This window comes from Lutra lutra, chromosome 5 (genome assembly GCF_902655055.1).
Source record: "Lutra lutra chromosome 5, mLutLut1.2, whole genome shotgun sequence".
Taxonomy (NCBI): Eukaryota; Metazoa; Chordata; class Mammalia; order Carnivora; family Mustelidae; genus Lutra; species Lutra lutra.
Genome location: NC_062282.1, coordinates 4,763,382 through 4,788,046, shown reverse-complemented (window position 1 = coordinate 4,788,046; position 24,665 = coordinate 4,763,382). Strand labels below are relative to the sequence as shown.

The 24,665-nt window shown below is 52.7% G+C and overlaps 1 protein-coding gene and 1 pseudogene across 1 annotated transcript in view; both read right to left on the bottom strand.

Annotated features, from left to right (window-relative positions):
* UBE2QL1 (ubiquitin conjugating enzyme E2 Q family like 1) overlaps window positions 1-18,982 on the bottom strand; it is a 37,317-nt gene extending 18,335 nt beyond the window's left edge. Inside the window, 2 exon segments of the mRNA XM_047730970.1 lie at window positions 17,669-18,133; window positions 18,135-18,982. Coding sequence (XP_047586926.1) covers window positions 17,669-18,133; window positions 18,135-18,461 — 792 coding nt within the window. The 5' untranslated portion in view covers window positions 18,462-18,982.
* A 5,306-nt stretch (window positions 18,983-24,288) lies between these two features.
* Window positions 24,289-24,352, bottom strand: LOC125101435 (uncharacterized; annotated as a pseudogene).
* Between the last annotated feature and the right edge of the window lie 313 nt (window positions 24,353-24,665).

The window sequence follows — 24,665 nt, the reverse complement described above, 5'->3', positions numbered from 1 at the left end:
CTCTTTCCCTGCAGCCCCAGATGGACACGTGTGCTGGGGAGGCCCCTCTCCCGGCCACCTGCCCCCAGGACTGAGCAGACCAGGCTTCCCCGAGGCAGACACAGACCCTGGGGTTAAGTGGAACACAGACACACGAGTCAGAGAGGAGCCACAGGACAGGGGACAGTCCAGCGATGACAGACTTGTTGAGACAGTGAGGGCTGGAGAGAGAGGTGAGAACATGGGACACGGGGGCAGTGGCATGGGATCAGGGGTGGGGTGACTACGGGGACTGCAGAACAGTCAAATGGGGCCAAACGAATAGGGCCAGCAGGAATGGGAGGCTGGGGGAGTGCCCCAGATGATGGATGGGGTCCCTTCCCCCCATAAAAGCACAGGGAGAAGAACCCCTACAGGCGGGAAGGAGAAGGAAAGTCTGGAAAAAGAACGACAATGAAGGGGCTGCTGGTGGTGCAGTCGGTTAAGTGACCGACACTTGATCTCAGCTCAGGTCTTGATCTCGGGGTCATGAGTTCAAGCCCTGTGTTGGGTTCCATGCTGGGCATGGAGCCTGCTTAGATTAAAAAAATAATAAAGGCAATCACGATTATCAGGAAAAAGTAGAAAGGGAAGACATTCTGGGAAAACCCAGAAAATTAAAGCACTCTGGAAAAGCTGGAGCTCATGACAAGGAATGTGTGGTGACAGGAGCCCAGCGGAGCCCAGTTGTCACAGGGGAGACCCTGAGGCAGAGTGGCCTCAGTACCGGGGCCCCTGGCAACCAGGGAGGTGAGACTCCAAGTTCACAGCCCTGGTGGACACTCCCCTGTGCTTTGAAAGAAAGCTTCTGTCTTGGGTTCAGTTGGGTCCTCAACATTTATATGTTGATGTCCTAACCCTCTGGGCCTGGGAATCTAACTGCATTCGGAGACAGAATCTTCCCAGAGGTGATTAAGGTAAAACGAAGCCATGGTGGGGAGGGGTCCCAGGCCAATCTGACAGGTGTCCTTTTAGAGGAGATCAGGACAAAGACCTGCAAAGAGGGACGCCCACGTGAAGACAAGGGGAGAAGAGGACATTGGCAGTTAAGGAGAGAGGCGTCAGGGGAAACCAAACTTGCCCACACCTCCAACTTCCAGCCTCCAGATTTGTGTGAAAATAAATGTCTGTTGTTTAAGCCACCTGTCTGTGGTACCTTGTGATTCCAGCGGCCTTCAATAATAATACAGGCTAATACAGGCTCCAACCAGAAAGGTCATAGCTGAAGGGAGGGAGGGAGGAGGAAGGGACAGAGACGGAGGGAGAGACAGGGAGGAAGGGAGGGGGAGAGGAGAGAGGGAATGAGGGACTGTGAGAGGGAGGGAAGGAGAGAAAAGGAAGGAGAAAGAGGAGGGGGAGACAGGGAGGGAGAGAGGTGGTGGGAAGGAGGAAGGTAGAGAGAGGGACAGAATGAAAGTACACAGTGGCACGGAAACCTCCAATCAGGATGAGGCCAGGAAGAAATGAAGGAACAGATGTTTGAGGACAGGTTTTTCAAATCCCACCCTTCACGTTGAAACTGTTGGAGGAAAGGAACAGCCACCAGCAACAGGACGGACGGGCCAGGTTGGGGAGCGGGGTCCCTCACTCTCTCCCCCAGCCCAGACCCTGCCCTCCGTCAGGCGTCTGCCTCCAGGGTTTTCTGGCGAGTAGGATGACGACATTTCAAGGGCACATGATTCAAAACAAAAACACTAAAGCCAATTCTCGTTTCTGGAAACACCATGACTAGTAAACTTGGTGTTGAGAGAAGAAAAGAAAACTCAAGCCACGTGGGACGCACATGGTGCTGGGGGCAAGGTTATTTTGGTACTTGGTGTCAACGAGCGAACGTCTTTGGATCGAGTATCATTTTGTTGCTAAAAATGTCCACTTTCCCAACATTGCAATTATAGCCCGCTCACCACCAGTAATCTTCCTTTGATGAGTCACGATCCTGCAGTACCTGAATGCCATGACCTCAGTCTCTCTACGGTCGTTGTGGAGGGACCACCAGCTGCAGGGCTGGGCCGTCTCCCTGGGCTCTGTGTAGTGCTCCCCACAGGGGGAGGTACTCCCTTGGGGGGCATCCAGTTCCGCAGGCTGGGAGACACTGCGGGGCTTGCTGGAGGATGCATGTGCCCAGCAGGTAGGGGGCAGAAGGCTCTGGGGTTTGCGCAGGGACGGGAGCACTCAGCGAGAGCCCGGGCACCCGCGGGGCAGAGGCAGCAGGGAGGGTGTGAGGCGGAGAGGGGCCTGCATGGATGCTGGGATTCCACCAGAAGACTTGGCCTTGGGGTCCTAAAAGGGAAGCCAAATTCCTCCCCGGGGCAGCTCACTGAGTCCTCCCATGTGTGCCACGTGGACTCTGGTTCCAGAGGGTGAGGAGGATGTGCGGAGCTGAAGGGACAGGCAGACCCACTGCTGAGATACTGAGCTGGGTCTCCCTCATCCCAGTCCCTCTTCAGAGTGCTTGCCACCTTCCAGCCTCCTTGCTGCCCAGGGACTTGAGCAGGTGAGTGGAACAGGGGAGAGGATGGGGGAGTGAAGGGAGGATGGGGGAGGCAGAGGGGAGGATGGGGGAAGCAGAGGGAGGATGGGGGAAGAAGAGGGAGGATGGGGAAGGCAGAGGGGAGGATGGGGGAAGCAGAGGGAGGATGGGGGAAGCAGAGGGAAGGCTACCCCAGGGCCTGAATGGCAGAGGGCGACAGCGGGTAGTGAGTGGGAAGGTGATCAGTACAGGGGGTGGGGTTAGACACTTGTCTGCACAGGAGGAAAATCAGAGACTGAAGTTGGGGAAATGATGAGTCAAATTTCCATTTTCACTGAAGCCCGATGGGGGTTAGTTAACTTGGAAAGTCTGAACGGGCGTCACGCGGTACAAGGGGAGCTGCTGCGGAGAAGGGTTCCTGGGTTCCTGTGCTGATCCCCAAGCAGGATGGGAGCTGACTCCTGTCCTCCAGCTGTGGCCTCCCTGCTCACCCGGAGTTGGAGCTGCTGGGTCCTGGGTCCCGGGGGAGCGGTGGGGGGGGGGGGCGGCTAGGAGAAGCACCTCAGGGCGCCCCCCGAGTGCTGGTGGCAGGGGGAGTGCAGGACCCCCCACCCGCCTCAGGCTCCGCAGCATCTCTCCTCTTTCAGGGCGGTGGAGGTCAAGGCTGAGAACACTGGGTCCTGGGACAGCAATTTGGTAAGTTCCATGTTGCTGATTTCCTGGTTTTCCGTTATGAGCTTAAAATATTCACTTTTCTTTAGCCATAATCTCGGTATCGCTGCTATTTCACCTTGCTCTGGAATTCAGTACGACTGTGTGGACAGAGTTTGAGCAAGGAAGCAGGCGTTACGTGCCGTCAGCTGCTTCCGACGACAGTGGCCGTACAGACAGACATACAGGCAGGCAGACAGAACGTACGTGTGCTGGAAGTTCCACCTCAACGGAGGGGGGCTATTCTCATGTCTTTGCCATTGATGGGATAACAACTCACGGCTCTGACCTTGGAATTTTGGAATTTTCTCTGGTGCAGGATTTTAAATCTCTTGCAGAATTATATTTAAATGGCAAAGAAATGCCAATGTTATCACAGCTCAATCAACATCAGTGAACTCTTCATTTACAGATGAGTGTGTCCGCTTCGCTTACGTTTCCCAGCCCTATTTAATGATGTGATTCTACAAATTATACACACACACACCCCTTAGAATATTCTGGAAAAAAACTTCAGTTTAAAGTCAGCACAAATGCTAAGCTTAAGCTTGGGCTTTGGGAACTCTTTGGCTCAAGGCTCAGCTCCTGGTCCCTTGTGGCCCAACTGGGGCCTGAAGCCCATGGAGTGTGGGAGGGGGTCGTGGTCACACCACCAGCCCACAAACTCTGGTGGAGACACGGAAGGGTGTCCTGCCCCAGGCACCCCACCCAGCAAACACCACAGTCCTCTTCATCCAGGGAGTCCTTTCCTGTCTCTGCAGACATTCCCAAGCTGCATTCCTCCCCCAGGCTTTCCTCAGATTACCATGTGAGAAGTTTAACATATGGTGCATGTGTAAGGTTTGCAAGATAGATTTTAAAGGTTTCATTTATCCAACCTGAGCGATACCTTCTAGAATATTCTGAAATATTTTCTAAAATGCGACCTGCCCATAAGAATTGTGACTTAGTGGATCTGAAGAAGAGCAGTAAGTAGTGAAATCAACGAGATCGGCAGGAGACGAAGGGCAAGCAGGTGGGGACACAGTGGCAGTATTCCCTGGGGCCGTGTAGACAAGACCACATGAGAAGGATGGGACGACGTGGACCGGCCAATAAATGGGTGATGGAGAGAGTCATGCTTCTGAGAGGAAAGACGACTGTAGAAGGTCTCTCTCCTTCCTCTCTCTCAAACCCCGCCTGACTCCGCAGACCAGTTCGTGTCACTGCCCCCTTCTTCGTGAGGCCAAACACACTGTAAATTAAGAGCCTTTCCCAGTAGATTTAGGAGCCGGAAATGTCAGCAGCCTCCCTCTCCGGCAGAGATCTTCCCACTTCCCCGAACCCTCTGGGGCAGCTTAATTCCACAGCACAGAGTGGGAAGCTTGCGTTGAACCCGTGGGGGCGGCGCGGCGGGGATTTCGGATGAGGCCCCTTCTGTCCCGGCGCGCGGAGTGAAAGCGCTTTCTTCCTGGGGTCCGTCGCCAGCTGCTCCTGCCCAGACCTTCACGGAGGACCGCCTTCTTGCGAATTAGAGGTCTCTCGGACTTGGGTCTCTGACAACTCCTACTTGACGGTGCCACGGGAATGAGACCAAGTTCCACTGCAGAGAGGAGAGAAGACGCACCTTGGAATTCTAAGTCCCCAGTTCCTGCTTGAGAAGCGGTGGTCCGGTTCGAGCACGTTACCAGCGAGAACTCGAGAAAACAGGCCCTTGCCTGGCCTCTCCTGACTGCCCGCCTGTCATCTTCCTCATGCCGGAATCCGTCCCTGTCTTGGACCTCCAGAAAGCCATGCCTGTGGAAATGCTCTGGATATGGGAGAGCCGAGCGCCCACAATGCTCTGGGACAGGGGTCTGTCTTGCTCCTGCAGGACTACCCCAGACACTGCCCCGGCCGGCACCTGCTGGCAGAACCCTCACACCTTTCCCTTGCACTCCTGCCTCTTAGAGACGTCTGCATCCTTTGTACACCTCCTCCCACACCCAGGTGTGACTGTCTTTCCTGGCTGGCTGCTGAGTGAGATCCGGTTTCAAAGTGGTGCCCTCCATCCCTTTTTCCAGAGGGCTTAGAGGATAAATATGTCTCCTGCCCTCATGCAGCTTACGGCCCCGTCAAGGGCAAACCCCTCAAATGTTGAGTAACCGCGGGCACACAGCCTGCTGGGCTTGACCTTCCAGCGAAGCCGGGAGAGCTCTGTGGCTTCTCTGATCAGGAGACCAGCAAGCCACCAAGACACATGGGTGTGTGGTCAGCCCCAAGGTGCAGACTGAGGTCCTTTTCTTGTTTTCTTAGGATTGGGCCACTGACATGATCTCAACCAAAAGAGGTGATGATGGGAGAGAAAAAGAAATACATAGAAATGTGAAAAATCGGTCTGAGCCATGGTGGGTAGAACAAGTGCCTCTGTTATCCAGGTGTGATGCTGAAGATGGTTCACACTCGCCGAAGCCCATCCATTGATTTCCGTACTACAGATTCACGTGCAAGAGAACACCCCCTCTTAGACCGATGTGAGCAGTAGGCTGAGAAACCCAGCGGGGAGAACACTCACACCTCTAACCACCTCAGATGTTGGGTTTCAGATATCAGAGTGGCTCAACTACGGGAAAACCATCAAGAGTACAACAGAAACAGTGCATAAATCCTGGGGGACCAGCACGCTGTGCGCCTTCCCCTCTCCTTGTGACGATGCTGCTCCTACACTCCGGAGCTCGAGGGGTCGCAAGGATGCTGGTGACATCTGGGTGCTCTCCTGTCCAAGGCAGGAAGATGACCATGGTTTTGGGGCCAACACTCAGGGCCCTAACTGAGTAGCAAGAATGTGAGGCAGACACCAGTGTTCGCGGCGGGTTCGCCTCCGACCGTCACAATGTCACATATCCGCTCCTGGATGTTTCTGAGCAAATGCAAATCCTGTGGGCTGAACATTTCAATTACATTTCCCTTGAATTCCACTAAGGGAAAGGCCATTCCTGAAGGTGCTTCAGAAAGGCAAAGGAAGCCTGACCACAGTGAATTTCTCTGTGCACTGATTAGAGGCGATCTGGCTGACCTGTGGCCACTGCTGGCATCCAGAGCATTTTACACAATTTCAAATTTCACTTCTGAGCCCGGTCTTCCTCTTGAAACAAAATGGTAACCCAAGTGTTCCAGTGGCTATCATGTTGCATAATGAAGGTAGCATCTCAGTATTTTAACGGCTAATAAAAGCATGTGGTGTGCACTGAGATACAGTGAAAGAAAGGGATTAAGTAACGTTCTCGAGTGTAACTTTGTGACTTAGCAATAGCCAAGAAAATTAAGCTAAATTAAAGACACTGCTAACACGTGGGATTCTTAAGAGAGCAAAGTCAGAGAGGCAAACAGTAGCCCTCGGATTGTGGTGGGACAATACACGGTCACAGTCATGATCAGGAATCAGCTCCTGATGGAGCACAATAACTCGAGGATGGAAACCAACAGACACCAGGACAAGAGCCCGCAGTGGACGGCGGTGGTGGCTATCCTGAGATTTTTGTGATTCTTTGTAAGATTGCAGACGAGTGTGAAACAATTTGAGCCAACTGGATGTCGAGTTTGCCCGGAAACGCTAACAGTTACGAAAGCAGATCCCTGGGTGTACGGGATTCGAATGTGAGTCCAGGTCTGGGTCTTTGATAAACGCCTTTTGTGTGTTTATTTCACTACATATTCGCCTTCTGAGAAAGAAGGACCAGCCGCTGATCGCCTCCTCCGCGTGTAGCTCTTGCATACATCACGTCCTTGGGGATCACGATTCACCTGGGAAATGGGGTTACACGTCTCATCTTCAGGTGAGGTGCCTGAGGCTTGAGGAGGTGGCTAGCTGCCCAGCAGCAAAGCAGGCTGGAGAGGAGGGACGGTGTGGGAGCCCTGTGCTGGCCTTGCTGTCCAAGGCTTTATCCCCAGTCCACCCAGCAGGGTGATGGTGGAAATGAGGTATATGCTGGACCCTTCAACCCCAAGCCCAGGCTTCTGGCCGGAAGCTGTATAACCTTTCAGAGCTTTCCCAAGACAACAGCGGACACTGAGAGCCACTTGCTCTCTGGAGGTCTTAACCTGGGGCCAAGTAAACTTGGATGGAAAAAATGACTTTGTTTTCGCTACCTCCTCACTACAGGCCAGCACTTCACTGAATTATGACTGAAGGTAACGAACCACAGCCTTGTAAGCAATGCCTTGACTTTGTCACCGACAGAAAAACAGATTTTTTTTTTAAAAAAAAATCACATTCTAGTTGGCGCAGACAACTTGAAAGGCCATTTACTACGTCCAATTAGAGGAGCTGTCAGATCCGTCTTCGGATCTCAACACTAAATACGTTAATAAAGATGTACTTCTTAATTTCCTATTTTAGTCCAACACTTTTAAAAATGTGATACATGTGTTTCGACATAATTGACTTCCTTTGAAATTCTGTGAATTTTATTCTGTGCATTTAAAATGAAATTATTCTGAGGAGGGGTCCATGGGCCTCCCTGGATGCCCAGGGGACACGCAGTCCTCCAGGTGGCAAGAAAGGGTTCTGAGTTCTCTGGTTCCTCTCAGACGCATGTGGGGGAGCAACCAGCAATGATCTTTGTCTCTCCAGACCATGAGAGCACCGAGGCCAGGATCTCCTTTTCAACAAAATTACTTTAAAAAAATCACCCTAATTCCATCCAGCAGATTTCAAACTCTCTTTTTATTAGATCCGTTTTATTTACGATGATTTTCTTTAAGCCTCATACAACTTCAAGGCTGGATCCTACCTTTAGAGAAACGTTCTCCCGGGGGCCGAGATGATGAAGTTTCACAGTATATGTTGTGCGAGTGATCCAAGAAGAAAGGAGCGGTTCTGGGAGGGCTGGGGCCGCTGGGCCCATTCTGGGGGGCTCTTCTGTGCTGGTTTCCGGCTGGCAGAGGGCACTTCCCCCGGACCCTAACGCAGTCGCTCTGCGCTCCCCAGGTGGGACTCTGGGGGTTCCCAGCCCCGGGGGAGTGCTCTCTGCGTGTGAGCGAGCTGCTGAAGAGCCAGCTTCCCTGAGAAACAGCCCCCGTCCACAGAAGGAGATGAAAGCAATATGATTTTAGTACTTAGATGACTTTTGAAAGTTACATTTTAAAGGCTTATAATATTCAACTAGTTACGATGAATTTAAGCTTGTAATAAATTCAATTCCAAGTTTCCTCCGTGTTATTTCTACTTTTCCCTGGCTGGGAAGCAGAGTGAAGTAGGGTATGTGATGATCCTGAAAGACCTCAACACAGATTAATCCTTGCAGCATTTAATATTTATTTTGTACCATTACATCTGATTTCTGCCTGGTGTCTCCTGGGAAGCAAAAATGGGCATCCAGCCTGACACTCAAAATTCATGCTAACTCCTATGTGTCAGCAAGACAAAAATGATTGTTTTAATAATTAAGTGCACAACATGTCCAAATTTATAAAATAAGAATGGCTGCTTTTTGTCAGAACCAATATAGAGTCAATTCTATAACTCCATATTCTGATTTTTGGAAATGTCTGCTTTTCAAGATAAAAAAGCCAGAAAGCACTGCCTTACTATTTTTCTGTAAATTCTTCCTTTGATTCCCAAGTGAGTTGGGTACATTTCAACTTAAAGTGTAACTCAATCCATTCTAAAATAGTGTTTCCTCACTTTTATCATCAAAGAACTTTTAATTAAAAAAAAAAAAAAAATCTCCGGACTGCCTGCCAAATACTGTGATGGAGAATTAGTACTTATCTTACAGAAATTATTATTATTATTATTATTATTTTAAGATTTTATTTATTTATTTGACAGAGAGAGATCACAAGTAGGCAGAGAGGCAGGCAGAGAGAGAGGAGGAAGCAGGTTCCCTGCAGAGCAGAGAGCCCGATGCGGGGCTGGATCCCAGGACCCTGGGATCATGACCTGAGCCGAAGGCAGAGGCTTTAACCCACTGAGCTACCCAGGCGCCCCCAGAAATTATTTTTATAATAGTAATTTCTTCAATCTGAGTAGCAGGTTCACCAATGTAGCCATTATATTCAAAAAGCATTTCTTTCTTGAGTTTTTCAGAAATTTTAAAAATGCCTCTCCCTTTCCTGGAGACAAGAAATAAAGCAACAATAATTATCTTTCTCCTACAGTTCTGAAAGATGTAAAACGTTCTTCTAGTTCACACAATGTGTACCTTGAGCTTATTTGGACCCATAGAAAATTCATAGAAAATTCATAGAAAATGTTATCCCTCCCTTGTGAATCCAAACCTAGCAAAGTATCACTGCAAAGACGTCTGGAAGGTGCATAGGGACCTACGAGGAGCAAGCCGACCGCACAGGCTCCTCGGCTGGGTGGCTTCCCCCTTGCCAACTCAACAGCTCATGGAAACATGGTGGCCCGAGCTCTGGACAGCCTGGTGAGGACTGAGCTTTGCTTTTCACTAAGCCATCTGCCTGGGGCACAGATTCAACCTCAGCGAGCCTGTTTTCTCCTCCATGAACTGGGAATAATGACAGCACTTGACTCACAGGCCATTGCAAGGACTGACTCCAATGGCCAACATAAAACCTTCTGCATGGCAGCCCGTCTGCATGAAGTATCTGCCCCAGAGTGGCAGTGTTCTGCTGCCACCAGGGACAGAGGGAAGGGAATGGGGTGTCTGCGCAGATCAGCAAGTTGCATGACCAACAATTCATTTGGCGCACACCGTGTGTGGGGCATTGTGCGATGGGGGGGCAATATAGTTGGCATAGGTCAATGGCGTCTAGCAGGATAAGGCCAGGTGTGTCTTTTGGAAAATGTGAGGTTCAGAAGAGGGCCTTTTGTAGAGGAAATGGGGCTTCAAGGATGGCTGGGCCTCACCGCATGAATGTTAGGGCGGGGGGCTGGCTTATGAGCTGAGCAAGGACAGAAAGGACCAGCCAGGGCTGGGTGGGGCTGGAGGAGGACAGACCTCCACGTGGGCCATGGCGGGTGGGGGAGGGCTGTTGTGCATGGGTAGAGTTCGGGGGCTCATGGGGTATTCCATAAGGGTCATGATAAAGGATGTGAGAGGGCCAGGTCTGTGTCTTGGAGGAGTTAGGACGACGGCGGCAGGGAAGATGGAAGGAGACAGAGAAACTGCACGGGGCATTGCCCAAGTCCAAGCAGGAGATAACAAGCTTCTAATGAGGCAGGAGGGCAGGTGGAGAAGAAAAGGCAGGTGGGAAACCACAAGAGGGAAGAGTCTTCATTTATCCTGCTCCCTGGCCATGCCAGGCCTGCTGGGTGGAGATGGGGCACATCGGGTGACTTCCCTCGGCTCCCACAGCCATGCCCTGCCCTCTACTTCCAATCCTTTGCCACCTGCTGAGTCCCAAATTGGCTTCCTCCTCCGCGTTCTCAATCTGGGGTCCTGGGTCCTCCTACACCACTTACTCCCCCCGGCCTCACCAAAGAGGCAAGAAGCCAGAAAGGAGGAGGGCCAGGGAGGACACTCGGGATGGCGAAGGGGTGTCACGGGAGTGCCCAGGGCAGCGTGGCTGCAGGGGCCACGGCATGCCAGACCCTTGGTAAATGGGTGCCGAAGGAAGGAAGGAATGAACAAAAGAACGAGTGACGTGTGATGAGGCAGAATTAGCGAACATCTCACCCTTATTGTAGTGTGCTGACTCAGCAGGTGGGAAAGCCTGGAGGTTACCGGAAACGTTTCTGCCACTACAGCGACTCCTTTGTGTGTTTTGGGAATGTCCGATCTTCCCATTTCTTGGCGATGCTGTAACATTCAGAAATGCAGGCCAGCCCTGAAGGCTGGGGTCCCGCCCACCTGTAAGGAGAGCGCTCCCTCTGCAAACATTACGCAGGTCTGAACACCCTGCTAACCCCAGGACCACACGTCTCCCAAGTCTCCAGGGCACACATGAGCCACTGCCAGTGGTCAGGTCCACGGACACTCAACGAACGGGCACCTGTCCACGCCAGGTCTGACTGCGAGCGGTCTGGGATGCCGAAGACAAACATGAATGGGTTTCTCGTCGTCCCCTCTGGTTACTTTTCTGCGGTGGCACTCCATCTGAGTCTTAGGTGCCACCGTGTGTCCAGTAAATGTCTAGTACAGAGTAGTCAATAGGCACTCAATACCTGTGCCACAGGCACCAGTGAGTTACTGCCAGTTATCTCCGGGTAGGCCGAGTTCCTGAGCCCTCCCCGTTGTGTCTCAGAGTCACTGAATTCTCCTGGGCACATGTCCTTCCGAGGCCACGCTCCCCCTCGGTCCAGGGAGGAAGGACTTGGTTTTGTGATGGCTTGTCTACGAAAGTAGGGCTTCCAGGGGGCTCTGCCAGGCTTCACCCAGGACAGTGAGTCCGCCAAGGCAGGAGGAGGGAAGGTGAGAGGTCGATCACATCCTTGCCACCTGAAGGTCCATTTGTGGCCGCTGGTGGGGACATGGATGTGGAAAGGGGACACATCCTGGTCCACGGCGGCTCGTTCAACACCCGCCTCTTGTTAGACTCACACAGGAGTTTTTCCAAGCCTCTACCTGGGCCTGATTCTAGACCCATGAAGTCTGACTTCATGAGGGTCGGGCCAGGCACTGGAATGATTTCAGCCCTCCCAGGGCGTCTGATTGACTGGGGGGCTGAGGACCACTGGCAGAGAGGGAAGGACTTACACCTGCTGGCCCCCGCCCTGTCTCTCCCCATTGCCTTATCAACCCAGCAAAGATCTCACTTCCACCACATCTGAAATGTGGCTCCAACAACCCACTATTAGTACCTGCTTTAAAAACAGAACAAAATAAAACAAAACACACATGAAAGCTAATTTGCTGGTTCCTGAGCTGTCCCCCAAATGGCACAACCTTACTTCTACTATGGATTCATACCCACCGGTTCCTAGGGAAGAAAATGGGCAGAACTCTCCGCTATGGGCCTCATGCTTTAAAGCAAACTTTGAATTATTGTTACTTATTGCCATTTTCCACTAACAAAAGGCCCCCCAAAACTATGCTGGCCTTTAATAAGAAGAACAAACTTCTCACATCCCTTCGTCTAAATCAGAAAAATAAACAGAAATACGTTGACATTCTCGTCTCACAAATTCAGATTCTCAAAGTCCACGACTCAGGGTAAAGTAAGTCGCTACTATTATTAACTGTGCCGTCAGCCGCGGGCTGTGAGCACTCGCCAGGGAGCGAGCCATGGGAGCCCGCCAACTTGGCATGGGACTATTTTTAGGATACAGAGTCCTGCCTGTGTCCTCCTGCCCGTCCTACTTGATATCAGAACAAGCTATTTTTTCTTCAAACAGTTCAAGCTGCAGAGTCATCCTGGGTGGGCAATTATCTCTGTCACCTACACTTGGCACAGGACAAGATGACAGAGTGACTCATAAGATCTCCGCGCCAATGCATTCTCCTCGGTGAACCCATGGCTTTGCCCTCCCCTCTCCCAGCCAGGTTATCAGTGTTGAGGCCCCACCTGCTCCCAAACCTCTCCCCTCTCCAGGGGCTGTCAACTCTGTTCCAGGCTGGTCCTCCGGGCCTCCCTCAGTGTGGTCCTGTGTTCACATCACTTTGTGAACCAGCAAAAGCCTCTAGAGACACGAGGTTGAATTAGTTACAGAATTCCTGTTCGGGCTTGTTCTGGGCTGCACTGTGACCCCCCACAATCCCTGCATTGGGAGCCCTCGTCCCCCGCGCCTCGGAATGTGACTGTATTGGGAGACAGGGTCTTGACAGAGGTAATCATGTTAAGCTGACATCGTTAGGGTAGGCCCTAATCCAATATGACTCATGAAATGAGGACACAGACACGCACGGAGGGACAAGCCCGTGAAGACACAGGAAGAAGACAGCCTTCTCTCAGCCACCGAGTGCCACCCAGGGACAGATTCTCCTGCACGGCCTCACCGGGGCCCCACCCTGCTGACACCTGATTTCCGACGTCTGCCTTCCAGAACCGTGAGACCGTGTATTTCTGCTGCCACGCAGCAACCCTAGGGGTCTCACACAGGGCTTCAAAACGTGTGTCAGTTGTAACAGCTTGGAAGCCAACACACTTTGGGACCCAGAGGGCTGGTGACCTTCATCACCTTTTCTGATGAGACCTGGAGATGTTACAGTCGGAAGTAAAACGCTGTTCCTAGGCCTCGGCCTCTGGAAGAAGTTCTGAAGAAGGCGGCACTCATGTGTGTGTGCACGTGTGTGTGAGCACGGTTCTCAGAGGCACGCATGATGCCGAGGTTTTAAGTCCTAAGGTCGAGCTCAGGAGATGCGGCGTATCGTCAAATGGCTGACATGCAGAGCCCGCTCCTTTTCTAGCACATTCTGACCCTGCCAGCTTCCTTTATTCAGAGATCCCCGAGACTGATCCGGGAGGCAAACAGACGGTCCTGGAACCGCTGACCAGTCTGGAGCTCAAAAGCTAAGATCTGAGATGCTTCAGGTCCGCTGCTCTCACCGTTCTGCAGACGCCCGACCAGGTGTCAGCTCTCTGCGGACACGCACGGTTCTCACGCGGGTCACAGTGAGCGGACCACTGCCCAGGCACAGCCAGTAGCTGAGGTGAACCCCCGGGTTGGCCCTGCCCTGCCTGACCGTCTTCCCGACGGTGGCTCGGGTTCCAGAGCCTTGCCACTCACTGCTAGAATTAGAACGAGATGTATCGATTTCGCCTGACCGTGGAGCTACAGTTCCCTCACCTGTACAGAGACCATCGAGAGACGAGCACCGACTAAGGCGAAGCAGCCTCGGGGCTCGCTTAGCTGGTGGGGGACTGGGCTCGGAGCAGGGCGCCGCTAGCAGCAGAGCGTCTGCCTGCTGGCCTGCATCGTGTGCTTGGCTCCGAGAAAGCAGAGGAGGAGTGAGGAACAGTCTTTCAAGTGCCATCTGGTTCCCTGCCCCTGGCAACATCTAACTAATTGAAAAGGGGACACTCAGGAGGTACAGTGATGCGAAAACGGAGCTCTGAGTTAGAGCCCCCTCGAACAGCTTTCGGGGACCCTTCTGCTTGAACAACTGCAAGCAGAGGGTCTCTGTGCTGTCATTCCGTGATCCCAGGCTCCGAACCCGGTGTATATGCCAGTGAACTCCCCCGTACTTCCTAGGGGCTGGGCCCCTCCAATGTCGATGCTCCTGAGCCTAGGCTTCCGGACCCTGTTCTCGGAAATCTCCGCAAATGGAGTCTGCACGTGGGCCTGCTTACTAGGTGCAAACCCTGGGCTCACCCTGCAACCGACCTAACTTTCCAGACCAACATATCACAGCTTCCAAATGTCGGAAATCCTCCTCTAGAGCTATAGATCTTCTTCTTTTGGTTTGTAAATGATAAAGGATGTAAGTAATGGTCTGAAGTTTTAGCATTTTCACCAGTTCATTTTAAAAGTATGGGAATTATTCATTCAGTTGCAGAAAACCAAAAGAATTACCTAAAATGTCTCCATTGAGTCAAAAGAAGGACTAGTAATAGACAGTAACAGGCAGGGCAGATGCGTCACTATCTGCACATAGAATACGTCATACAAGCAACGCCTGGAATTTCATTTAAAACAACCACAGTCCATGCAGCAGCACAGCCAAACAGGCAGGGGAGGGTCTCGTGAAATGACTGAACTTAGCACATCGCATGATAACCCCGAACCTTTTATTTTCTGCACAAAACTGCTAAGCAAATCTTTTATCAATATTACCAATGGAACCTTTAAAAGTATTTGACGATTTCTCTGAAGGCATAGAAACAAAACGAACCTAGTATATTCTCAATTCAGAGAGTTAAGCTGAGCAGTTATGCAAGAGGAAAACAAGCCTTTAACTTTGTTGCTTAAGAGAAACGAATCCTAAAAAAGAAAAGCCAACAGATGGAGGAACTGAGCTACAGGAGAATGACTCTCTTAAACTAATTATTGGTTTGGTAGCAGTCCCGGTTCTCTTTGAATACCTAATCAGGTACTTTGATTCCTTTCCCAAAGCCCATTACCTTTAACTACGGAAATAATTTGGTAACTACAGTATGTGCACTGCACAGTCTGTAGGCAAGGACTTCATAAAAGGAACTGATCAGGTCCCGGAAACACTCTTAGAATCCTTTTGAGCACAGAGTCTTGAAGCGTAATGACTTCATTTCTCTTATTCTCACACTGCATTCTGAAGAGGTTGTGTGTATCCCACACCAGTGTCTTCTGGGTGTTGAAGTCAGCACAGAAAATGCAAAGGAACTGAACTGGTGTTTTCATAAGTTGCTGCGTTCCTGCCTTCAGTTAGATCTTTTACAGTCCAGCTGATAATATGACATGCTTGGTGTAGGGCCCTGAGTTCAATTAAGTGAGATTTTGAAAATAATAAGTACAAATATTGATAATTATTTTCAACCCTGAAGTCTCTAACTTGCAAATGGCATGCAAGACTCTTAATTTCAGTCATGCAGGAAAGGACCACGGACCCAAGGACCTGCTTATTTTAAGAGAAGTATACAGGCGTGCATGCGTAGCACTAATTTACACAGGGAAATCGTGTGATTTACAAAGATGTATCTCTTTTTGAGAAACTTCCTCATTTCCCATTTGGAATCTTTACCTTCCTATATCTTTCAAAATGCAGGCTGTGACCCAAGGGACCTCTAGGATCTCCTCCTAACCTAAAATGTCATGATTCTGTGGCACTATAAGGCAAAATGACATTCCTCTTCCCCTGGTTCCCAAAGTCATCTCACTGTGGAGAATGAAAGAAGGTAAGAGACTGTTCCAGAGAATTCTGTTCAGCAATGATTTAAGAAACAGATAACAAAGACATTTTTTTTCCAGAATATTCTTCCACATCATTTGTATAAATTCTGTTCAAAAGATAAAGTGACCCCCCCCATTCCTGTGGCTCCTATTAAATTTCAGGCACCTTACATCAGATCCAGCACTGAACGGAAAGAATTCAGAACGAACGTTCTCATGATAAAGCATTAAAGCGCTCTCTCAGTTAAAGATGTCTTTCCAGGGCTGTCATATCCATCCTTTTCCTAACTCAAGAAAAAAGTGGAATGTAAACCCCAGAAAAGATAGACTGGCAGGATAGTTACTTGGCATCCTGCACTGAAGTTAGGATGCTATCTGAGTGGAATCCCAGGGGTTCCACCTCCAGTGAACTTGGCAGAACCAGCATGATTTGATCGGTGTGAAAGACCCTGCAGTAAAAGGGACAGAGACAGGTGACAGGGGACTGATGCTTCTGATATGCAGGCTGCAGAATGATCCAATCGAGAGGTCATTCAGGGTCTGCTAAATAAAACAATGATTCTCCATAAATTTACAGTTGCCCATATGAAAGTATGATTTTATTAACTGTTTGCTAGTGATTTTGAGAAAATATCAACCAACTCGAGCATGATCAAGGGCACACAAGTGTGGAAAGACAAAACCATCATGCCCCTGTCTGCAGCCAGGAGGGAACACATTTCAGAAGACCCATTCATTCTTTGCTCTCCGGTTCCCTGGATTTCTTTTGGTAAAGCTGCCATCTGGCACAGAAGACTCTGGCATCCAGCTCCCCGACCCCCAGCCCAGATTTCACCACTTAGTTAAAAATCTTAAGCCCTGATAAAGGATTTAACTCCTGGAGTCATGAGGAAACCCAGGGAAGAAACAGATCTGAGAAAGACCGGAGGTGATGGTTTTGGAAGGGGGCAGGTGCCGAGCGTTTCCTTGAGAGTCTGGCCTAGTCACTTAAGGAACCATGCAAACCACACCTCCTCACCTCAGCTTCTCCCAGTGAAATTTCTCAAGAGCACAGTTTTCACCTTTGCCCTAGATGTTGCTCAGAAGGAGCCAGGAGAGGAGGGGAGTAGATTCCGCAGCTAACCAGGCCTCCACAGAGCACCCTACCTGCACAGCACCCACCTGAGATGTTGGGGAGGAGACCTTCCTGTGTGTGTGTGTGTGTGTGTGTGTGTGTGTGTAGGCGCGGGAAGGGGGGTGAGTGATAAACTCGCTTGGGCATTCAGATCCTGAGTACATGTAAAGTTCCACCCCCAAGCGATGGTGGGGTTCCGAAGTGGGGAGAAGCCGATGACGGGGAAGGGGGGATGGGAGATGGGAACAGAGAGGGAGATGAAGGGGGCTGGAAAGGAAGAAAGGGAGAGAGGGGGCGGGAAATCAGAGGGTAAGGTAGAGGGCAAAGGGGGCGAGACAGAGGTGGATGGGGAGTGGAGAAAGCCATAAAGGACAGAGGGTGGAGGGATGGGGCGCGAGGGAAGACGGGGAGGGGTCAGGCGCGCGAGGAACAGGGCAGGAAGGCAGCGGAGGGTCCGGGGAAAAGCCGGACAGTGAGCTCACGGTCGCCCAGGCAGGGAGCGCGGGCGACAAGCCTCGGAGACCGGGGACCGGCTGGGACCGTAGGGGCAGGAGGACGGCGCTCCGGGGCGCGCGCCCGAGGCTCCCGGCGCGTCGCCCCGTCGGAGGCGGGTCCCGGGTTCCGGCCGCGGCCGCGCGGCGCCCCGCGCCCCCTGCTCTCCCCGCGCGCCCGCGCACCTTACCTGGCCCTTGACCAGGCTGGCGGCGAACTGGCGCATGACGGCCTCCACGGTGTAGGCGCTGGACCAGCCACGCGGCGTGAGCAGCTCCATGCAGATGGCGCCGCCGTCCAGCACGTAGCCGTTCTCCAGGCGCGGGCTGAGCACCCGCATGAAGGGCGGCGAGAAGGGGAAGTTGTCGGGGAAGGTGAGGTTGAGCAGGATGAACTCGGTGTTGGTCTCCTTCATGTCCTGCCACAGCACGGAGTCCTTGTCCACCTGGTGCAGCTTCACGTTCCAGTCGAAGAGGCTCTCGTCCACCAGCTCCACGGAGATGAAGCGGTCGCTGAGGCGCGCGATGTCCTGCAGCTCCTTCATGAGCCGCCGGCTGCGCACCTGCGTGCAGTGCTGCTGGCGCGCCGCGGGGACCAGGCTGCCGCCCGCAGCCACCGCCGCCGCCGCCGCCGGGCCCGGCCCCGCCCTGGCGCCCTGCCGCCCGCTCCCGGGGGCCCCCGGCGCCCGCCGCCCCCGCCGCCCCAGCGGCCGGCTGCGGCGGCTTGTCGCGCGGGGCCGGCTCCGCCGCGCGCTTGCCCTTGCCCTTGCCGGGCCCGGGGCTCGCGTCGCCCGCGCCCCCGGGGGGGTGCTGCTGCTGCTGTGGCTGCTGCTGCTTGTGGCCGCCGCTCTTGGCGCCGCCCTTGCCGCGCAGCGACGCGCTCTGCTGGCCGCCGCCGCCGCGGTGGTTGTGGTGGTGCTTGGGGTCCTCGGTGTCCCGGTTGTGCAGGCGGATGAGCCCGATTTTGCGGAGCAGCGTGGCCATTTTAGGCTCGGCGCCGGCGGGGGGCTCCCCTCGGCTCCTGCCCCCGGTGCCCGAGAGCCGGGGCGCGGGGGACGCGGGGTGGCAGCAACGACCGAGCACTCAGCGGGGCGCGGCGCGGGCCACCCCCGGCGCCGGCGGCCGTGGCGCAGCCGAGTGGGCAGCACGCGCGCTCGCCGGCCGCTGTGTCGCCGCTGTCATATGACGGGGCCCGCTCCGGCTCGGGCTCCGGCCGCCGGGCGAGGGCGGGCGTGCGGCGGGCGCGGGGCGGCTGGACGTCTCCCGGCCGGTCCCTGGGCGCAGCCCCCGGAGCCCGGTGTCCGCGGTCCTTTGTGCACCGCCGCAGCCGGGCTGGCCTCGAGTCCCAGCGCAGCGCCGGGGCGAGCAGCACCGCCCGCAGCGCCCCCGAGGCAGCGAGGTGGCCGCGGGCTCGCGCAGTGCGCGCCCGCCGGGCCGTGCCGCTCTGGCGGCTACCGCGGGGCCCCAGCCGCTGCCGCTCGCGTCGCCGCCGCTGCGGCTGCTGACATTGCAGAGGCGGCTGCTCCGTCTGAGCCGAGCGCGGCGCGGAGGGGGCGGCCCTGCCGGCCGTGGAGGGGGGGCGCGGGGCGGAGCCGCGGGCTTGCCTGCGCCGTGCCGCCCCCGCCGCCCGCCCGCCGCCCGGCTCCCGCGGCGACACGCCACGGCCGCTGGGGGGAGACAGCGGCGCGCGGCGGGCCGGCCGGGCGCGGGGTGCGGAGTAGCGGCGCGGGGCCGAGCGGCCGCAGAAGCCGGCGAGGCCGGGGAGCCGCGAGAGGAGGGGCGCGCGCGCACTCATGGGGGTCGCGGAGGCTCAGGGTTCTTCGGCCCGGGATCCCGGCTCGCTGCGGCCCCCGGTCCGAGCTTCCGACCTGGCTTCACCTCCTTAGAGCAATCCGGAGGGGAACGGGTGTGGGGAAACGGTAGAAGCAACCTGTTTATTGATTCCCTGGGACCGGATGGAGCCCAGCAGCCCACACAGCCGTCCCGGGCCGGCGGAGGCCCGAGACCCGGGACAAGCAGCGGGGACCTTTCAGAAAGACTGTGGAGTAATCGGGGCCTGGCGGGGAGGATGCGGGCAGCGCGCCCGCCGCAGAGCCCCTCAAGAATAGCCCCCTCGAGTCACTACTTGAAGGGGTGAACGTTGCGCGAAACCACCCCCTGCAGTCGGGCTCCGCTCCTGCCCAGCAAGCCACCGGGCCCCTGCGTTCAGAAAGGGGGAGGAGGGGAACGCGGAGCATTGCCTTTGGAGTCTTTCCCAAAACTGCCCGGGGAAACGCCTCCGGCGCAGGCGGGTGCTCAAGGCGCAGGGCGGACTTCTCTGCGCTCCCCCCTCCCCCAAGGGAGTCCCGGGTACCCGCGGCTGACAAGGAGATCGCCCGCGAAAGGGGGAGGGGATCCTTCTCCAACCTGGACGCTTCCACCCCTCTTCTCCGTTTCTGCCTTTAATCCATTGAAACTTATTTTTATCTGGTGAAATTTCAAGCAAAAAGCTTGTTCGGTGCTCCAGGAGCTGGGACGACCCAAGGACCGGCGAAGCTCAGAGGTTTGCAGGGAGCGCGCTGCCGCTCACGGTCCGGGGTGTGCGGGCGGACTGCGCAGTGGTGAGAGGCGCGCCCAGCTCCCTGGAATCCTGGAGAAATGACCCCTTAAATCTCAATAGCTAAGAACTCTAAATTTCACTGCTCTCCGGGACTTGGTTTCGACTTGGGAGCCTCTGAGTTCATCAGCAGAGCCTGTTCATTCTGGCGCCATCATTTTTTTTTTTTTTAAAGCCTCTTTATTATTTTCACTTTTTCCAAGTTATTAAATGTTTTCATGGCGAAAAATAATTCTTCAGGTCACTGCAAGGACTAGTAGAGACCGAATGGGTCTGGAGCTAGGTTTTCTGGGGTTGCCTGCAGGGAAAAAGAGGTGTTAGCATAATCCTCTCCAGCGTGGGGCTGTGATCCAGAGGCACGGTCCCCTGGAGAGAGGACTGTATACAAAGGTGCATATGCTGGAGGCTGTGTTCAGGTGGGCAGGCCTCTGAGCAGTGCGGGGGGGGGGGGGGGGGGGGGACCAGGCAGGACCCAGGTGGTGATCCAATTTCAGCTGCAAGTGACTGCAGGTCTGTTTGTCTAGGTCTCATGGGGTTTTCTGGTAACCTCCTTTTGTCCAGCGCTGTCTTGTAAGGATAGGTTGAAAGGAAGATGATGATGTCTGTCTGTCTAGTACTGTGAATTCATTTAATCTCCAAGAAGAGAGGTATGTGGTGGATGGTGACATTGGGGGGTTATGGGCAGGCATCGCACGTTTTCTCATTTTATGGCCTCAGAAGCCCTCTTGGGTTTTATCCGAGCCATTGTACTGATGAAGAAACCGTTCGAAGGATGCTCAGCGACTGGCCCAGCTCAGCCTTGTGCTGCGACATACACCCTGGTCCCCGCCTCTCCGCTTTGTAGTCTGGGTTGGCCAGCTGTTCCTGACCACACAGTGCACAGCCACAACGCAGACTGGGTGGTGTATCAGCGCCAGCCCCTGGCGGGTAAGAAAACCCCCACTGGGATGGCTGTGACTGTCACCACCAATGTCAGCTGAACTTGGGTGAGTGAGGCCTCAGAGGAACATTTGTGGCAGCTACAGTGGCCATTTCTACCTGAAGCCGGGAGGTCATCCAGTGTGATTTGGGAATGGTGTAGCCGAAATCCCAGATAGCTAACATAAAACCTCTATGTCTGAATGGGATTATTACTAGAGTGGTTTACTGAATGTAGATACTTCTATTACCTGAATGTAGATACTTTTTGAGAGTGAAATGCTAGCCAAAGCAGGACCGCCCAATACCCAAGATGGTAGCCATCTTACTTCACATCTATCCACCATGCTTATAGAATCTCCATCAACTCTTAAAAGGACTAAAGCCAAATGTTAGTGAAAAAATGGAAAAAAACCCTTAGATTTATAACAAGAGGGGAAGCAGCAAGTAAATTTTACCTAATCTACTTGAGGGTGTATTATGCAGCAATCACATTATAGTTAGGAGGATTATATAGCAAAATGAAAATATTTATGATCTACATAATAATTTCAAGTGAGAAAGCAGAGCAAAATTTTATCCACCACTGTAGCTACAACAACATAAAACTATGCATAGAACAAAAGAGGAGTTGGAGAAAAATTTACATGGTAACAGTTATGACAGATCCAAACATTTGCTTCCGTGACAGCATGGTAGGGAGGTGCAGGGGTGGGAGGAGAACCCGTACGGTTTGTAAACCTCCCCCACTCTCTTATCTCAGAAGATTCTAGAAAGTTCTACCACTCCAGAGAAATGTATAGATGAATGGATACCTACTCAGCCCAGTAATGTGTAGAGATTACCTTTTGTTGATACAGCTATTTTTTTTATTTGATTCTCAAATATTCTGAGAAGGAATATATTGCAATTATAATGAAAAATTGTTAACAAATTTAAAAATTAGCTTATGGGATAAGTTTACATTGAGACAGTCAAATTGAGAGCATTTAGTTAAATAAAATAATCTCTAAGGCAATTGTGAGTCTCTTGCTTCTCTGTTCTCAAGTAGTGATGGGTGGGGAAGGGGACACTTCGGGAATGTCTGCAGAAAGAACCTTGCCAATCTACCATAGAAGGAAAGAGGGAGGAACGGAAGCTGGTTGTCTTGGTCACTGATCTTCTGGGAACTGCACTGTCCCTGCCAGTGACTCTCCCATGAGCATTTGAATCAATGGTCCAAGGGGCCAGCTTTCTCCAGTCACAGTTTTTCTAAAGACATGACAAAGTGGGGTTTTCCCCTTTATTCTTTGCCTCAGAGGACTACACCCCAGTTTGTCTATTTCTTCTTGAATTCCAATCCTGTAATCACAAAGGCTTCAGCCAGACCACCTCAAAACACCTGCCCCCAACGCATACACACTGTTCATTCTCTCAAGTGGAGGGCATAAGATTACTATCAAAACTCAAAAACATTTCCTTCCAGAAGAACTCACTCCAAGGCAGCGTAGGGTGTGTCTCTGATGTCAGCAGCTCACACGACAAATTTATGCCACTCACTTACGGATCATCAAAGCTAGCCCTCAGATGCACTTGCCGCATCGCAAGTGCCATCCCAACTGCTAACATGTATTTACTTAATGTTCATTACGTCGGTACCTACTGAGTAGGTGCTGTATTTATTTCCCCTTTATAGATGAGTAAATTGGGAGACATTGAGGTCTCAGCCAATCTGATGTAACAGCAGGACACTGGGTTAGAAGATAAGGGCCCAATGAGGGTTCCTCGTGGTGAGTGGGTGGACTCACTTCAGAGGCGGTAACTGCTCCGGGCCGGGGCAGGGGGGCTTTGGAGCCCAGGGCTGGTGGTTCCATCTAGACGCTCCTACCCCAGCTAGAGCAGGAGGCGCTCCCTTGGGATGGTTCAGGGGTATAATTCAGGTGTTATTCAAGCCACGTAGCCTCCAAAACAAATTCCTGACCATCCTGGAGCGTCTTTGGGTGACATCTATACATTCCTTTTAGGGTGATAAACTCTACAGTTGGTAAGCAAGGACTCTTGACTTCTATAACTGGGATCTGAAGGTGATGGCCCGGGCTTGGAATGGTGTCCCCACAGAGCACGTGTTCTGGGAGCGTGTTTCACGATTCGCTCTCCCTCACTCTTAACTCACGGGGCCCTTGCGCTGCTCTTAGTTTCCAAAACTTTTCTTCAGGGACCAACCCAGCTTGCCATTTTCCCATCCAAACCTAACTCAGGATGGTATGTGGGTTTTATGTCCTCACCAACTTGGATCAATGAGTAGAAGCTGCGGTGCTGTGATGAGGGCTAGCGTCGGGCTTGGAGAACGTGGCCATCAGTTCCGGTTGTCTGCCGTAAGTGCCCAGTGGGCAGCTTTCTGAGTACCAGGCTGTCTGACTTAACTTCAAGAATTCTGGAAGAAAAGGCCTTGGTTAAACAAATTCATATGAAATTTTAAGTAATGTGTAGTTCTCTAGAAGGACTGATGATTTAAAAGCGTGTCTTGCATTAGTTAGAACACTGGTTAAGTTGCTTTAACAAGAAGTAATCCGGAGGCTCAAATAAGAAGTTAATTTCTCTTGTATGTAACGGGACAGACAGGGTAGTTGCTACACGGCTTTCTTGGTGGTTTCAACTGCTGTCTTCTCCTGGTTCTGGAAATGACTGTCCTTAAATGCCCTGGAGGCTAGATACACCACCTTTACTCATACTCATGCCACACCTGACTGCAAGGGATCTTGGGAGGAGCAGTCTTGCCCTGGACAGCAGGTGCCAGCTCCCACTCACTAGAAGGAAACAGGGAGGTCTGGACCCTGGGAGTCATTTAGGAATCCTCAGCACATGTACTTTCCTAGTAAAGTTCTTAAAGGTCAATTTAGGAGAGTGGAACTGTAGAATGAAGGGTTTTGGAACATGCATGCAGGCAATCTTTATTTGGCATTTCCTCTGACCTGCCCCTGAGCAATTCCCCACTCTGCCCTTTGGATTGGGACACAGGTTTCTGCCAGTACAGTTTAACACCATCCTGCAATTGCTTTGGAGTATAAGATCTCTCCTCTTGGACCCAACATGGCACGTGTCCCCTCAGGGCGAGCTGGGCTCCGGGTTTGGTGGCAATGAAAAGCGGTGGGTAAGTGTTGAGGACAATAGGCCCTCCCGTTCCTTGCCCAAGTCAACTTCCAACTTGCCAAGTCAACTTCCTTGGGCAAGATTGTCATGTGTCTCCAGGCAAAGGAAGGCTAGCTAGTGTCCTCAACCAGGCGAGGAGAAATTACTTCTTGGGCAAGGAACACTCAAAGGGGCCATGCTAATCTTCTCTGTATCCTTCCAATTTTAGTATATGTGCTGCTGAAGCGGGCACAAGGAACACTCAACAGATACTAGGGTCGTAGGTTCTCAAAACCTTCTAAGTCAACCCAATGGACCCATTTCAGTGGTCAGGGTGCTACTTTTCCCAATTGATACCCTAACTCTGCAAAAGAGGGTTGGCAAGGCTGTGAATTCAAAGCACTACTTAATTCTGCAACGCCAAGAATCAGATTTGGGGATTGATCGTTGGCTGCACCAGCCCTGCAGCTGTACGAGTCGGGATAGCCTCAGGCCGCCCGTGGAGCATCAGAGCCTGCTACCTCTGACTCTTCTTGAGCTCAGAGTTCCCATCCTGAGGCTTGCGG